The sequence below is a fragment of the Otolemur garnettii genome, unplaced genomic scaffold (assembly GCF_000181295.1).
Source record: "Otolemur garnettii isolate 467f Iridium unplaced genomic scaffold, OtoGar3 scaffold00184, whole genome shotgun sequence".
Taxonomy (NCBI): Eukaryota; Metazoa; Chordata; class Mammalia; order Primates; family Galagidae; genus Otolemur; species Otolemur garnettii.
The window spans coordinates 267098-282352 of record NW_003852579.1 but is presented as its reverse complement, the minus strand read 5'-3'; the positions used below and the strand labels follow the sequence as shown (position 1 = coordinate 282352).

General features: G+C 48.4%; 1 protein-coding gene across 1 annotated transcript in view; it reads right to left on the bottom strand.

Annotated features, from left to right (window-relative positions):
• Positions 1 to 15255, bottom strand: part of SPOCD1 (SPOC domain containing 1) — a 32953-nt gene that overhangs the window by 2319 nt on the left and 15379 nt on the right. Inside the window, 12 exon segments of the mRNA XM_023507461.1 lie at positions 411 to 561; positions 873 to 1023; positions 1207 to 1318; positions 4417 to 4542; positions 6025 to 6149; positions 6152 to 6191; positions 6194 to 6416; positions 7196 to 7286; positions 7556 to 7613; positions 7746 to 7871; positions 8151 to 8345; positions 9345 to 9386. Of these exon segments, the coding sequence (XP_023363229.1) occupies positions 411 to 561; positions 873 to 1023; positions 1207 to 1318; positions 4417 to 4542; positions 6025 to 6149; positions 6152 to 6191; positions 6194 to 6416; positions 7196 to 7286; positions 7556 to 7613; positions 7746 to 7871; positions 8151 to 8345; positions 9345 to 9386 (1440 nt within the window).

Sequence of the window (15255 nt, the reverse complement as noted above, 5' to 3'; positions counted from 1 at the left end):
TCAGTGGCTGCCCGGAAAGCTCTAACTAACCCTGCAAACCCACAGCCTGTCCTGGCCAATTACCTGCAATTTCTCAGAAGCCCCTCCTCCCTCCTCTAACCTCCACCCTCATCCAGCACTTGAGCTGATCCTTCAGTCACTCAATGATCACTCCTAAAACCCTCCTCCTGGCCAAAGAGGCATCACATTCCTCTGGGCCATTCTTGGTTTATGCCTTGGGCTCCAGGGAGTCTGTCATCCTGTGTGTCTGTGCAGAAACAGGGCTGGCGTCTCATTGGCCGCCATGACTCGCACAGGGCAGGCACAGAGAGGGGTGTCTTATTTTAGAATGCATGAGTAAAAGAATGTAGGAATTAACACGTGGGGTGTAAGTAGCTGACTAGGCTGGTCAGTGAGCAGGGCAAGTGCACCTGTACAAGTTGACAGCTGTGTCCCGAGACCAGTTGGGCCCTGACCCGGAACCGCTTGATGGAGAACATGTCCAGAGTGCCCTCCCAGCGGGGCTGGCAAGGCAGGGCCTTTGTGGGTGCAGCAGGCATCTGGAGCCTAGGTGATGGGGCCCTAGAGGGAAGGACAGAGACACAGGGCCAGGCAGAGCAGGTCATCAGGACTTCCCCAGCACCTTCTTTTCTTTTCAGAGCAGGTACTGTGTCCCCACTGTGGAGACTGGAATATTGGCCTTGTGCAGGGGGCAATCAGGAGCCTGGGATTAGTTCCATTGCACAGATGGGGAAACTGAGGCTTCCAAAGGAGGGAAGACTTGCCCAAGGCCATATTAGAAAGAAAAGCCCTGCTGTGCCTGCTGCCCCACTGGTAGGTAGCCTTCCCCCAACCCCACCAGCTTCCCCTCCTCCCTGCTCCCCACCCCATACCTGTCCTGGGGCTCCATGGGAAACATCTCCCTGGCTTCAGGCATCTCTGGAGAAGACACAGGAGCCAGGCTTGGGGGTCTCTGGAAGACACCGTCCTCCTTGCCCCTGATAGCTTTGAAGGAGCCTGACAGCTCACTCAAGGGCTTCCAGTCTGCAAACAGAGGCAGGAGCTGAAACTGGCAGGCAGCAAAGCTGAAGCCAACCCAGAGCTTTAGAGCCAGTGACTCCTCACTCTGCCATCTTTCCCCCAGGCCATGAATCCCTGTTGCTGCTAAACCCCACACAGCCCCAGTCTTCCTGCCATCCCCGCACTGCTCCTATGTCCCCCTCCCACCCATGCAGATGCGGCAGTTGGGGTCTGGAAAGTGGTGCTCATGCTGTTCCGTGGTGTCCTCTAGTGCGGCAGGCAGGGCTGATGGGCTGCAGTCCATGGGCACTGTGGGTCCCTGGGAGGCAGAGGAGAAAACGGGTAGGCTGGGAAGATGGCTAGAGAAGTCAGGAGCCCTCCGTGGGTTGGGGTCCCAGGGATGTGTTTTACTTTATTTTTCATAAAAATATATCTTTTACTACAAAAATATCATGACCTTTTTTGTTTGTTTGTTTAGAGACAGTCTCATTTTATCACCCTCGGTAGAGTGCTGTGGTGTCATAGCTTATAGCAACCTCCAACTCCTGGGCTTAGGCAATTCTCTTGCCTCAGCCTCCCCAGTAGCTGGGACTACAGGCCCCCGCCACAACGCCTGGCTATTTTTTTGTTGCAGTTTGGCCGGGGCCGAGTTCAAACCTGCCACCCTCCGTATACTGGGCTGGAGCCCTACCCACTGAGCCACAGGCACCACCACAAAAGTACCATGAACTTGTAAAGAAAATTTGGAAAATACTTAAAAATTGAAAATTAAAAAAAAATCACCTTTTGTCTCCACTCAGAGACAACTATTGATATCCTGGACATTCCTTTATAATAGTTTTTCTATGCACAAGTTGGGGGATATATTTTTTCAAAAATTTTTTTTTTTGTTTTTTGAGACAGTCTCACTCTATGCCCTGGGTAAAGTGCTATGGTGTCATAGCTCACAGCAACCTCAAACTCTTGGGCTCAAGTAATCTTCTTGCCTCAGCCTTCCAAGTAGCTGGGATTACAGATGCCCACCACAACGCCCTATTTTAGTAGAGATGGGGGGGTTCCTGCTTTTCTCAGGCTGGTCTCGAACTCTTGATGTCAGGCAATCCACCTGCCTCCGCCTCTCAGAGAGCTAGGATTACGGGCATGAGCCACTGCACCTGGGCTGGGTGTACTTTCACTAAAATAGCTGAGATCAAACATTCAACTTGTGCTCTCCTTTTGTCCACTAATGATAGCAGAGGCAAAGGCCACCTTATATAGTCCCTGCAGACGCTGCTCTGCTGGGGTGGACCCCAGTGTACCCAACATCTTTCTCACTGTACATACACTTGGGTCATTTCCAGGTCTTCAATATTATAAATAGCGCTGAACATCTCTGTGCAGAAATCATGTTCCTAAACTTTCCTTAGGACAAGTTCTCAGAAGCAGATGACAGAATCAAGGAGAAAGAACGTTTTAAAGACTCTTGATGTCTATTGCCAAATCACTTTTCCCCTCTCATAATAGAAGTAGCTTTAAACACAAAACAAACACTGCTTCAGGAGGCTTAAGAAGATTTTGAAACTATATTCTTGTCTTATAAACCTCCTCCAGAGCAGTGGCAAAGCACAGGCCTTGGAGTCAGACAGCCTGGGCTGACATCACAGTTCCACTCCCACTCCTGTGTGACCTTGGGGAAATGGTGCCATGTTCCTCATCCTGGAAATGGGCAAAGCACTCCCCTCATAGTTCATTGTGAGGTTTGAATACACTGTTTTTTTGTTTTTTTTTTTTTTTGAGACAGAGCCTCAAGCTGTCCCCCTGGGTAGAGTGCCGTGGCATTACAGCTCACAGCAACCTCCAACTCCTGGGCTCAAGCGAGTCTCCTGCCTCTGCCTCCCAAGTAGCTGGGACCACAGGCGCCTGCCACAACGCCCGGCTATTTTTTGGTTGCAGCCGTCATTGTTGTTTGGCGGGTCTGGGCTGGGGATTCAAACCTGCCACCCTAGGTGTACGTGGCTGGCGCCATAGGCGCCGAGCCAATACACTGTTTTTTAAAAGGAACACATAGGGCAGCACCTGTAGCTCAGTGAGGAAGGCGCTGGCCCCATATACCAAAGGTGGTGGGTTCAAACCCGGCCCCGGCCAAACTGCAACCAAAAAATAGCCGGGCACTGTGGTGGGCGCCTGTAGTCCCAGCTACTCGGGAGGCTGAAGCAAGAGAATCGCTTAAGCCCAGGAGTTGGAGGTTGCTATGAGCTGTGTGACACCCCGGCACTCTACCAAGGGCAATAAAGTGAGACTCTGTCTCTACAAAAATTTAAAAAAAAAATTTTTAAAAAAAGGCACACATAGTAGGTGTTTAATAAAGAGCGAAGATTGTTGTTCTGTGTCATTTTCCCCTTCTCTCCACTGCCATACCTCCCCTCTGTCTTCCTCTCTCGGGGAAGAGGGCTTCTCTTGAGGTCTATCTTGCTCCTGTCCCTAAATTTCCACGTAGTTTGGGGAGTGTAGCTTGGCTTTGGTTGGGGGACAGTCACATCCCCTCAGGGCTCCTTGCTGCCCAGGCAGCAGTTCTCCCAGTCATCAGCCTGAACATAAATGGTGGTAGGAGAGCAGAGATTTCCATGTCTCACGTTCACTGCCATTTCCCCAGTGCCTAGCTTGATAAACATGTATCGGGTGAATGAATACGGTTCAAGGGCCCTGCCCTGCACCCCTCTCCTGGATGCAGCCAATTAGACCCAGGTGAACATCTGACTCATGGAACACCCAGCTACAGGAAGAGTGGCTTCTGAGCGTGACTGGAGTGAGCCCAGGGGATGTTCTGACGGCCTGTAGGAGGCCAAGATGACGTCAGTTCTGGGGCTCCTGAGCAACCATGTCAGGTCATGTGCAAGGAGAAGGAACCGAGGCAGGAAGGAGCAGGATGACCGTGAGGGTGGGGGAGAGGAGACCCAGACCCTGGTCACTGCTGTCGGCTTTCCAGCTCTTGGGACAAGTTCCAGGAGGCCCTCTGGCCTGACTGCCCTGGGCACCAGGCAGTTACCTCCCTGGAAATCTGCTGAATAGAGCAGGCCTGTTCCTCACCTCTGAAAAAAAAAAATCACTGCCTGAAACCGTGTGGACTCCTGCTTCCCTGCAGATGTGGGTAGAGCACCTGTGGTAACAGTACCTAGGACCACTCATGTGGGTGCCTTGGGGTTAGACAAAAGGAGAGGACCACCACCAAGGAGGTGTGGCAGGCCTATGCCAGTGGCACTGTCTTCCTTTGTGCTACCCCAGATCACATACGTTAAGGATCATTGTCCCTGTTTTATCACAAACAAGGTGGGCCTCAAAGCAGTTAGGTGATTTGCCCAAGGTCACATGGCTGGTAAGGTGTGGAGTGGGATTCTTGGGCATGGGACCTGCCTGGCACAAGGTCAGCCCCCCACTTACCACCAGGTCCTCCAGGGTCAGTGTCTGGTCTGTGTCCCGCTGGATCTCGACCTCACCCTTGTGGGTCAGTTTGGAGGTTGGAAATCTGCATGGTTCCTTCTGTTGTTGCTCAATGATCTCCAGGCCCTAAAGAAGAGGAGTAGCCCAAGTTCAGCCAGGTTAGGGGGTCTCTGGCCACCAAGAGCCCAAAGCTCTTTCCTCCCTTGGGGATCCTCTCCTGTGGGCCCTCTTCTGTGCCAGGCCTTTCCCTGCCCCCACACTTTTGCTTTTGCCATTCCCCTCCCCTGGAAACCCTTCACCCTCACTACCACTCTATATTCCACTCATTCACCCTTCAATTCAAGTCTTGCCTCCTCCAGGAAGCCTTCCCGGGTTTCACTTTCACTCACGAGTCAATTCTGCTCTGACTGTACCTTGCCCTCTGTGCTGGGAAGGGTGTGATGATTCTGAAAGAGTATAAGCTCAGGAGTCCCAGCTGAGCCCTTAATAAAGATGTACGAGGTAGTATGGCCTGGGGCAAGCACTTAGCTGCTCTAAGCCTCAGTTTATCTGTTCTCCAGGAATTAAATTAAAGATGCTGTATTAAACAACGTCCACAGAATGCTTAGCCTGGAGCATGGCTCATAGTAAATGTTAGTTGCGATTCTTATTGTTGATCAATGTCCTTCTATCTGAAATCTTTCCTGGAAGCCCATCTCTCTTTTTCTAATAACCCCTGGAAGACAGGGTCCTATCCTCCCTGCCAGGGTCGGCTTCATAGGCGTGAGATCCGAGCAGATGCACAGGGTCCTGTTTTTAGAAGGGCCCTAGGCTTCATTTAGTGCTTTGTATTATGTGCTGTATGTCACCTTGACTCATTTGTTGAACAAAGCGCCCACATTTTCATTTTGCACCAGCCTCCATAAATTCCATAGCCAGTCCTGATTCCTGGCCCCCACAGTGCCTGGACAGAAGCTCAGCCTGTAGCGAACAGATTCACCTGAAAGACTTGTTATTAATTCTGATCAGCCTAGTGTCTTCCAGAACAGAGGCCTGAGCACCTTACCAGATCCTACTGCCCCTGACTCTTAGATCAGTCTTTTCCTCTTTCACTGGGCCACCAACAAGCACAGGGAGAGCCATTTTCCAAAGCCTGCTCAGTGCCACAAGTCTCCTGCCTCTAAGCCGGTCCTCGACAGGGAGAGACCCATGGACACAGGGTATTTGCGGATGTAAACTGTGAAGCATGAGGGTTGTGGAGCCCCTCACCCAGCCTAGGGCATCTGAAGCTAGGATGGGTAAAGGGGGATGTCAGGGAACTAGACTCCATGGACACTGATGGACACCTTGGACTCCAGACTCTGGACCATCATCCTGGTCCTCCCCCTCCTCCCATAGCCCAGCTCATGGAAAACCAAGCATGTCCTCTCTACCGAGCTCTCCACCCCCAACCCTTTTCATTTCTGCTTCTTTTCCTATTTCTCTTGCAGGGAGAGTCTCTCTGTCTCCTTTCTCTTTCTGTTTTCCATTTTCTGTGTTTCTCCCTGTCTTCTTCCTCCTCCTCTCTCTCTCGCTTCCATCTTTGGGCCACCCTCTCCCCCTATGTCCTCTCTTGGCCCAACAGCTTACCCTTTTCTCCTCCTGGTCCCGCCAGCGGGCCAGTTCCTGGGGGGCCAGCTGGATTGAGCTCATCCGCACCAGGTCATGGGGGCTGACATCTCCATGAACCACTTTGAGAAACAGATCCTGCAGGACAGGGGACAGGGGCTGCACCACATCACTCCAAGGGCCCCCACTCCAATGTCCTCCCAGGTCTTTGAGCCTTGAAGGGCCAGCCTGGCCCTGCCATGGCCCTGCTCACCATGTTCCTGGGGTCTCGCAGGTTGAACAGTAGGCTGCGGTACTTGGTCTTATAGCGACAGTTGGTGCCTTGTGTCAGGTCAAAGAGGGCTGCTTCGATGCTGGCTGCAACACTCTCTACCACCTCCTCATGCAGCACCAGGTCTGGAAGCTCCTGGAGGCTGTGGGGACAAGGACAGGGCTGTGTGCACTGAGCCTGTGCACTTGGCCCCAGAGGGAATGGGGGGGTAGGGCCTGTCCTGGGTGTTTTCCTATATGATTTCCCCTAAACTTGTGGGGAAGAAATATCATCATTCTCCATTTTACAGATGGGGTGACTGAGTCTCAGAGAAGGTAAGGAGCTCACTCAAGGCCACATGATTGCTGTCAAAGCAAGATTTGAATCCACACTGTCTGACTCCTCAGCCCACGCTAAATCCAGAACTGGGGTATGTGGAGAGGAGGAAACCTGGGGGTGGGGTAAGGACTCACCTGAGGAGAGGACAGAGCCCCCTGAACCTGCCACTGACTTGCTGTGTGGCCTTTACAAAGTCCTGCCCTCTCTGGGCCTCAATCTTACCATTAGTGAGTGGGAGCTCTGGGCTCCCATTATGTCTGAAAGTATCTTACTGGGAAAGGATGACCTTGAAGCCAGAAGGACCCAGGTTCAGATATCAGCTCTCCATTGGCTGATTGTGGGGGCAGGTGACCCCACAAGCAGCTTCCAGCCCTATTTGCCTCTGAAGTGCTGTCTCCACTGCAGCTACCTTCCAGGGCCATGATCCAGCTCCTGGGGGCCATTAGCCACCGGCAGGCAGGGGAGCAGCTACGGCCAAAGCTGGAGGCTCTGGAGGACTTGATGGAGGTCACCATACCAAATGGGGTCAGCCATACCCACAGAAGCCCTTAGAACATGGCCCAGTAGCTGGGGGCGTCTGGGAAGTGGGAAGTGAGGTCTTACCGACTCCACAGCACCTCCTGCATAGCCCGGGCCACAGTGCCCCGAATCTTGATAACCAGGGGTAGCTCCTCCTGTTGGGGCTGGAGCTGAGCTGTGGGGAGACAGAGTCACAGGCTCTTAGGGGGTGCTCAGGGGAATGGTGCTGAGACTCAATGCTGCAGGGCTCAGGCAGATGAGAGGGGTCCCACCCTTAGGACTAGCCCCCTCATCTCTCTGGGAGCCAAGCCCAGGCAGCCAACAGCCCCTATCCCTTTGGAGAAGGACTTTAGACTGACGGGGAGAGGGGAAAAGAGAGTCTAGAAAGGGCTGGGGCCAAGAGCTGGGTCTGAATCCTCCCCAGTCATCCTCATAGGCCTTCACCTGAGTCCTCTGCTCCCTCTTGCAGAGGCTCCTCCTCTTCAGCCTCCACTGGGCCACTCTGTAGGGGACAGTGAAAACTGAGGCTGTGCCTATGAGCCCACCTGCTGGTCCTCATCACCCCCCAACTCCAATGTCCTTCGGACCCAGACCCTGGTGAAGGAGGCCGTATGGTAGGGCCAGAAGCACTCACCTGAGGACACTCGGTATCCGAGGTCGGGTCCCTGAGGGGTGGGGAGCAGCTTCTCATAAGGTCAAAATTATCAAAGAGGTTCCCAGAGTCCCCTGCTGCACCTCCTGAAGGAGGCAGCTGGAAAACCTTGGGAAGAGGACATGCTGGCTAGCCAGAAGCTGAGGCCGGTGACAGTGCCCTCTCCAAAGGGAGACCCGGCCCCTCCCTCCTCCGGGCAAGCTCCTGACTCAGGGGTGCAGGAGAAAGAGCACACAGAACCCAAGCCGGCCAGCCGGGTTCTGTGCGACTGTGAGCAAGTGACACCATGTCTCTGAGCCTCCATGTCACATCCGTGAATCAGGTGTGAAGCGCCCTCTCTCAGCAGGATTAAGTGACATCATCTATGTAAACTAGCCCGTTCTGTACCTGGCACCCAGCAGGGCCCTGAGACATGGGCCTTCCCTTTCTTCTGGGCCTCTCCTTCCTTCTGGGTCTCTGGGCAGCTAAGGATGAGGTGACCTCCATCAAGTCCTCCAGAGCCTCCAGCTTTGGCCGTAGCTGCCCCCCTGCCTGCTGGTGGCTGATGGCCCCCAGGAGCTGGATCACTGCCCCGGAACATAGCTGCAGTGGAGACAGCACTTCAGAGGCAAGCAGGGCTGGGGGCTGCCCGCCCCCCTTCAGAGCGCTCACCTCACCAGCAGCTGTTTAATGTCTCTCCCTCACTTGACTATAAGCCCCATGTGGACTATAAGCCCCATGTATTCCTGATGTCAGAAAAGGCGTGGCACATAGTAGTGGTGAATAAACACTGCTGGCTGGCTTGTGTCCCCGGGGAGGTGCCTGTCCTCACCCCCATCCTCCCAGCTTCCCCCCTAACACCCAGCCCTGCATCAGGCCCTTCTCACCCTGCTTCAGACTAGACGTTCATCTCATCATGAGAGACACACCCTGTTCTGACTCCACCTTCTCCTGCACAAAGCTCTGTCATGTCCCTCTCAGGGATCACTGACTCATTCTGAGACCTTCCTCTGAAGCAGCCACATGTGGCCATCACCCACTCTGTGAAGCTGCCAATCATCCCTCTATGCCCCGACAGAAATCCCTTCATGATCACTGTCAGGGTGCAGAGTAGTTTTTGGTCTTCCAATGAGCTGCAGAGTCTATACTGCGTCTGTTTTTTGCTATGGCTGCCAGAAAGCTCAGGGTTAACTTTGGTTCCAGCAATTGTACTTTTCCAGGATAGGGTGAAGGTGAAGGGGTTGTTGTAATAAGATTTCCCCTTGTTCTCTTGCTTTCCTTAGGCTTTTATCCCATTGCAAGCCTGTTCTGTTTGATTCTTTTAATTTATTACAAACCACAGGGAATTGTTTTGAAAACAGGTGGGGGTGAAAACAAATCCTTGAATGAATGATCCTGGAATGATCAGGTTCCACAATTTAGGGGAAGCTGGAAAGCCGAGATCTAGCATCACAGGGCAAGAGGAGTGAGTGCTAGGAGACCCTGGAAGAGGGCAGGCCAGGGGGCCAGGATTGCCTCTACAGTGGAGGACCACTCTCCCCCCAGCCCAGCCCACCTGAGGAAAGGAAGCAAGAAGGGTAGTAATAAAAAGTCAAAACCTACATAACACACAAGCTTCGCCCCCTGGGGCATTTTTACTTCCTGCTTGGAGAGAAAGAGGAGGCAGAGATTAGAATCCTGAGAATCCAAAGGACCTAGTGACCCCATGACAAGGAATTCACAAAAAGAAGACACCTTTTTTTTGGAAATGCTGTCTGTTCAGGGTTCACTGGGTACAACCTAGTGTTCATCAAAGGGGGAGCAGTTAATGTGGAAAAGGAATTCTCACAACCCTGACAGGAGTGCAGTCATTTTAAAAAAGCAGGTCAGGGCTCAGTGCCTATAGCTCAGCGGCCAGCCACAGACACCAGAGCTGGTAGGTTCAAATCCAGCCCGGGCCTGCCAAACAACAATGACAACTACAACCAAAAAAAATAGCCAGGGGTTGTGGCAGGTGCCTGTAGTCCCAGCTACTGGGGAGGCTGAGGCAAAAAAATCTCTTAAGCCCAAAAGTTTGAGGTTGCTGTGAGCTATGATGCCACGGCACTCTACCCAGGGCAAGAGCTTGAGACTGTGTCTCAAAAGAAAAAAAAAAACAGGTCAGAAACCCCCTCCCCAGGCTCTTGGAGTGTTTCAAGGAGGGAGTTTCTGGGGAACACACTACCCATATACACCCATAATCCTGACCCCCACTAGAGAAGAGCCCCAGGTGGTACTCCGGGCTCATTTCCCCAAGTCAGCTATACTGAAAAGGCTGATAAAAGCCTTCTGCCACTATGTGGGAGCAGAGCTGGCTCCTGGTCAGACTCCATTCTCCTTTTCCCTTCCATTAAAGTCTTTCCAGGCCGGGTGATGTGGTTCACGCTTGTAATCCTAGCACTCTGGGAGGCTGAGGTAGGAGTGCTTCAGCTCAGGAGTTTGAGACCAGCCTGAACAAGAGCGAGACCCCTTCTCTAAAAAATATCTGGGTATCGTGTCAGCCACTTGTGTCTCACCTACTCAGGAGGCTGAGGCAAGAGGACCCCTTGAACCTAAGAGTTTGAGGTTGCTGTGAGCTTTGATGCTATAGCACTCTACTGAGGGTATCAAAGTGAGACTCTGTCTCAGAAATAAATAAATAAATAGTTTTTCCTTATCCCTGGACAGGTCTCCTGTCCTTTCTGTGGACCCCAGTTCTATGCCAGAAATGCTCAGTTATGGTAACATTTCACTCAATGGATCCTCTGTGGCTATTATAAAGGATGAGGGAGTCATAATAAAAGTTACTGTCACTGGAGTTTATAGAACAGCTGGCCCCGGAGGAAGCACATCATGCATGATCTTACTGATCTTATTAAGGTATCATAACAACAGGATGAGGTATGTACTATTTCTATCTCCATTTTACAGATGAGAAAACTGAGGCTCAGATGGGATCTGGAAAGTCCTACAGCTGCTGAGCTGCAGAGCCAGTATTTAGAACCTAGCTCTGACTCCAAAGCCCAAGCACTTCACTGCTGGGCTATGTGGAGACATGGAAAGATTCATGGAAAGATGTCATGGTGTCTTATTAGGAGAAAAAGAAAAAAAACAGGTTATGGAACAGTATGTATTGCATAAACCCATTTATGTAAATATACATTTATAGATGCATAATAGAGGCTATCTCTGGGGAATGAAATTCCAAGGAGACTTTCACTTTCTACTTGTAGACACTTGGGTATTCACGTTAATTCCAAATGAGCGCGTATTTCTTTTATAATCAGAAACATTTTTTTTTTTTTTTTTTTTTTTGAGACAGAGCCTCAAGCTGTCCCCCTGGGTAGAGTGTCGTGGCACATTACAGCTCACAGGGACCTCCAACTCCTGGGCTCAAGCGAGTCTCCTGCCTCCGCCTCCCAAGTAGCTGGGACCACAGGCGCCCGCCACAACGCCCGGCTATTTTTTGGTTGCAGCCATCATTGTTGTTTGGCGGGTCCAGGCTGGGGATTCGAACCCACCACCTTAGGTGTACGTGGCTGGCACCTTAGCCGGTTGAGCTATAGGCGCCGAGCCCAGAAACATTTTTTTAATGAAAAATAAGTTCAGAACAATATATGTAGTGTGCTACCATTTGCATTACAAAGAAGATGAATTTTTAAATTTGCATTCGCTTGGATATGCATAAAGTATCACTGAAGTATCCACAAGAACCTAATAACCAGGCTGTCAGCAGGGAAGGGACTGCATACTGACAAGGAGACTTTTGGCCCTTTTTTTTTTTTTTTTTTTTAGAATCATGGAAATGAATCAGCCTTTCAAAAAATTAAATTGAGAAAGAGGGAGGAGAAAAGAAAAAAATGAGATCTGGGAAGAAAACGAGCAGGAAAGATCTTAAGACTAGTCTTTCACAGTTCAAAGCCCTGTGGCTGGTCCTGTCCCAGGGGTTCTTCTGCTAGTTTTATGAGCCTCTCAAACAACCAGCAGCAGAACCAGACAAGCGAAGACTTTAGATCCTGGACTTACCAGACCAGAATATATATATGTAATATACATAGCAGACAAAATATGTATGTATAATATTTTTAACAAACTAAAGGAAAGAATTGAACCTATGAATGAAGGACAAAAATCTATAACAACTGTACCCAGGCAGATTTGGTTGGAAACCAAACACCATTTCGGGAAATGAAAAACATAATAATAATAATTAAAATGAAAAAAAACTCAACGTGTAAGTTTAATGACACACAGCTGAAACAAATTAGTGAACTAGAAGGCAGATCTTTGAAAATTATCTGGAATATTCACAGCACAGAGACTGTGAAACACAGTCAAAGAGATGCAAAAGATGGGAGTGGAAAGGACTAATTAACTGAAGTTCTAGAAGGAGAGAGGAGAGAGAATGGGGCAGAGGCCGTATGTGAAAAGAGATAAGGAAGAATTTTCCAAAATGGATAAAAGACAGTAATTCACAGATTCAGAAAGCTCGGTGAATTTCAAACGGGATAAATAAAAGGAAATCTACACCTAGGCACATCAACGCTAATGATAAGGAGATCTTAAAGCATAAAGAGAAAAAAATAATAGCTAGCACTTTAATGGCATTTAAAATGTGCCACTACTGCTGTGAATGCTTTATTAGTTGCAGGGGTATCTAACCTGCAGCCTGCAGGCCGCAAGTAGATTATGTGGGTTTTTTTTTTTTTTTGCAGTTTTTGGCCAGGGCTGGGTTTTAACCCACCACCTCCAATATATGGGGCTGGCGCCCTACTCCTTTGAGCTACAGGCTCCGCCCAATTATGCGAGGATTTTTTTGCTTACCTGTGGCACAGAATATCACGAAAATTATGCACAGATCTTTTTATTTTTTCCTCGTCAGTTTTCATTAGTGTTTGTGTACTTAATGTGTGGCCCAAGACCATTCTTCTTCCAATGTGGAGCAGAGAAGCCAAAAGGCTGGACACCTCATAACCCTATACGTACCTACCGGTACTAATATATATTATTGCTCTCATTTTACAAGAGGGAAAACTGAGGCACAGATACAGAGAGGTTAATCAGCTTGCACAATGTCACAACTAGTAAACCAAAGAGCTGGGATTTAAGACCCGGGAGTCTGATTCCAGAGCTTTAACTATGGTGCAATAATGCCACACACTCAAAGACATTTTACCTGTAAAGGAATAGCAATTAGACTAATGGTTGACTGACTTCTTAATGGTAATGAAAAGTAAAATAAGGGTAGACGTGGAGGTTCATGCCTGTAATCCTAGCACTCTGAAAGGCTGAGGCAGGTGAACCGCGTGAGCTCAGGAGTTCAAGACCAGCCTGAGCAAAAGCAAGACCTTGTCTCTACAAAAAATAAAAATAAAAACTAGCCAGGCGTTATGGCCTAGTACCTGTAGCCCAGCTACCAGGGAGGCTGAAGCAAGAGGATTGCTTGAGCCCAAGAGTTTGAGGTTGTTGTGAGCTATGACGCCACAGCACTCTACTCAGGGCAACAGAGTGAGACTCTGTCTCAAAAAAAAAGAAAAAAGGAAGAATTGAAGATATTGTGGAGAGAACCAAGAGTTATTGTTTTTTTCTTGATAATTTTATTTTGTTCAATAAATGAGATGCTGAAGGATGAACTTGAGGCAGAAGGAAGGAAAAACCATCCCTGAGAGAAAAGCTGAGATGAAAGGAGGAAATTCTGAGCAAAGAAAATGATAAATGATTGTACAAAACATTATATAATAACAGCGTGCAATTTGGGGAATTAAAAAAGTAAGAGAAGACCAATTTACTCACAAATTGGGAAGGTGTGTACTTGGAATTACAGCATCCCAAGATCTTTGTGTCACTTCGGATGAAGATAAAGGTTGTAACTACCTTTCTTCTTTGGTAAGTTAAGTATTTGAGTTAAAATTTCTAGAAGAACCACCAAAAAAACATAAACAAGGCATAGAGGCTCGGCACCCATAGCTCAGTGGGTAGGGCGGCAGCCACATGCACCAGGGCTGGCGGGTTCAAACCTGGCTCGGGCCTGCTAATCAGCAACAACAAAACAGCTGGGCATTGTGGTGGGTGCCTGTACTCCCAGCTACCTGCGGGGCTGAGGCAAGAGAATCGCTTAAGGCCAAGAGTTTGAGGTTGCTGTGAGCTGTGACACCATAGCACTCTACTGAGGGCCACATAGTGAGACTCCGTCTCAAAAAAATAAAAACAAAAAAAGGCATAGAAAACTTCCAAGCTAGTAGATGGATAAAAAGGAACAAGAAAAAATAACCCCAAAGGAAGCAATAAAAGGGGAAAAAGTATAGAAATTCAAACCATAAAGCACAAAATTAAATGGTAAAAACAGATGCAAATAAATTGGTAAAACACAATGAATATAAATGAACTAATACTTCAGATAAATACGAAACTTATCAGACCTTTAAAGAAAGAAAATATAATTATGAGACCCATTAAATATAATTTATAAGACCCATTTCTAAAACATAATGATGCAAAAAAGTTTTTAAAAAATTAGAATAACATATGAACAGGCAAATACCAACCAAAATAAAGCTTTGTAGCTATATTACTAACAGATAAAACAGACTTTAAAGCAAAATATTATTAGAGGCAAGAACCTTACTACATGATAATAAGCAATTTCACTAGGAAACGATAACAACTCTAAACTTATAAGCATCTAATCACATAATCTCAAAAAATGTAAAATGAAAATCAGTAAAACTACAAGAAAAAGGACAAATCCACCATCATAGCAAGAAAATTTCATGTCTCTATTTATTTCACTTATTTATTTTTGACACAGAGTTTCGCTCTGTCACCCAGGCTAGAGTGCCATGGTGTCAGCTTAGCTTACAGCAACCTCAAACTCCTGACTTCAAGAGATACTCCTGCCTCAGCCTAGTCTAAGTAGCTGGAACTACGGGCACCCACCACCACACTCAGCTAATTTTTCTACTTTTAGTAGAGACAGGGTCTCACACTTGCTTAGGCTGGTCTCCAATTCCTTAGCTCAAGCAATCCTCCTACCTCGGCCTCCCAGACTGCTAGGATTACAGGCATGAGCCACTGTGCCCAGTCTTGTACTAAGTCTTCGACTTTGTGTGTATTTACATGTACAGTACATGTCAGTGCAGACTAGCCAAATTTCAAGTGCTCAATAGACACAAGTGGCTGGTGGCTTAAATACCAGACAACTCAGACAAAGACTATCTGCTCAGACCACAGTGTAATTGAGTTAGGCAGCCACCACCAACAATGAATATGCTCGGAGAATAAGAAACACACTTCTAGATAACACATAGCTCAAAGAAAAAATATAATTAAAAATTGTAAATTATTGTAAATGAAAGATAATAAGAAATACCATATATTAAAGTACGTGGATGCAGTAAAAATGATAATTTAAAGGTTCATTTATAGCTTTCATTTTTATTTCTTTTTTTTTTTTGCAGTTTTTGGCCAGGGCTGGGTTTGAACCTACCACCTCCAGCATATGGGGCCAGCACCCTAC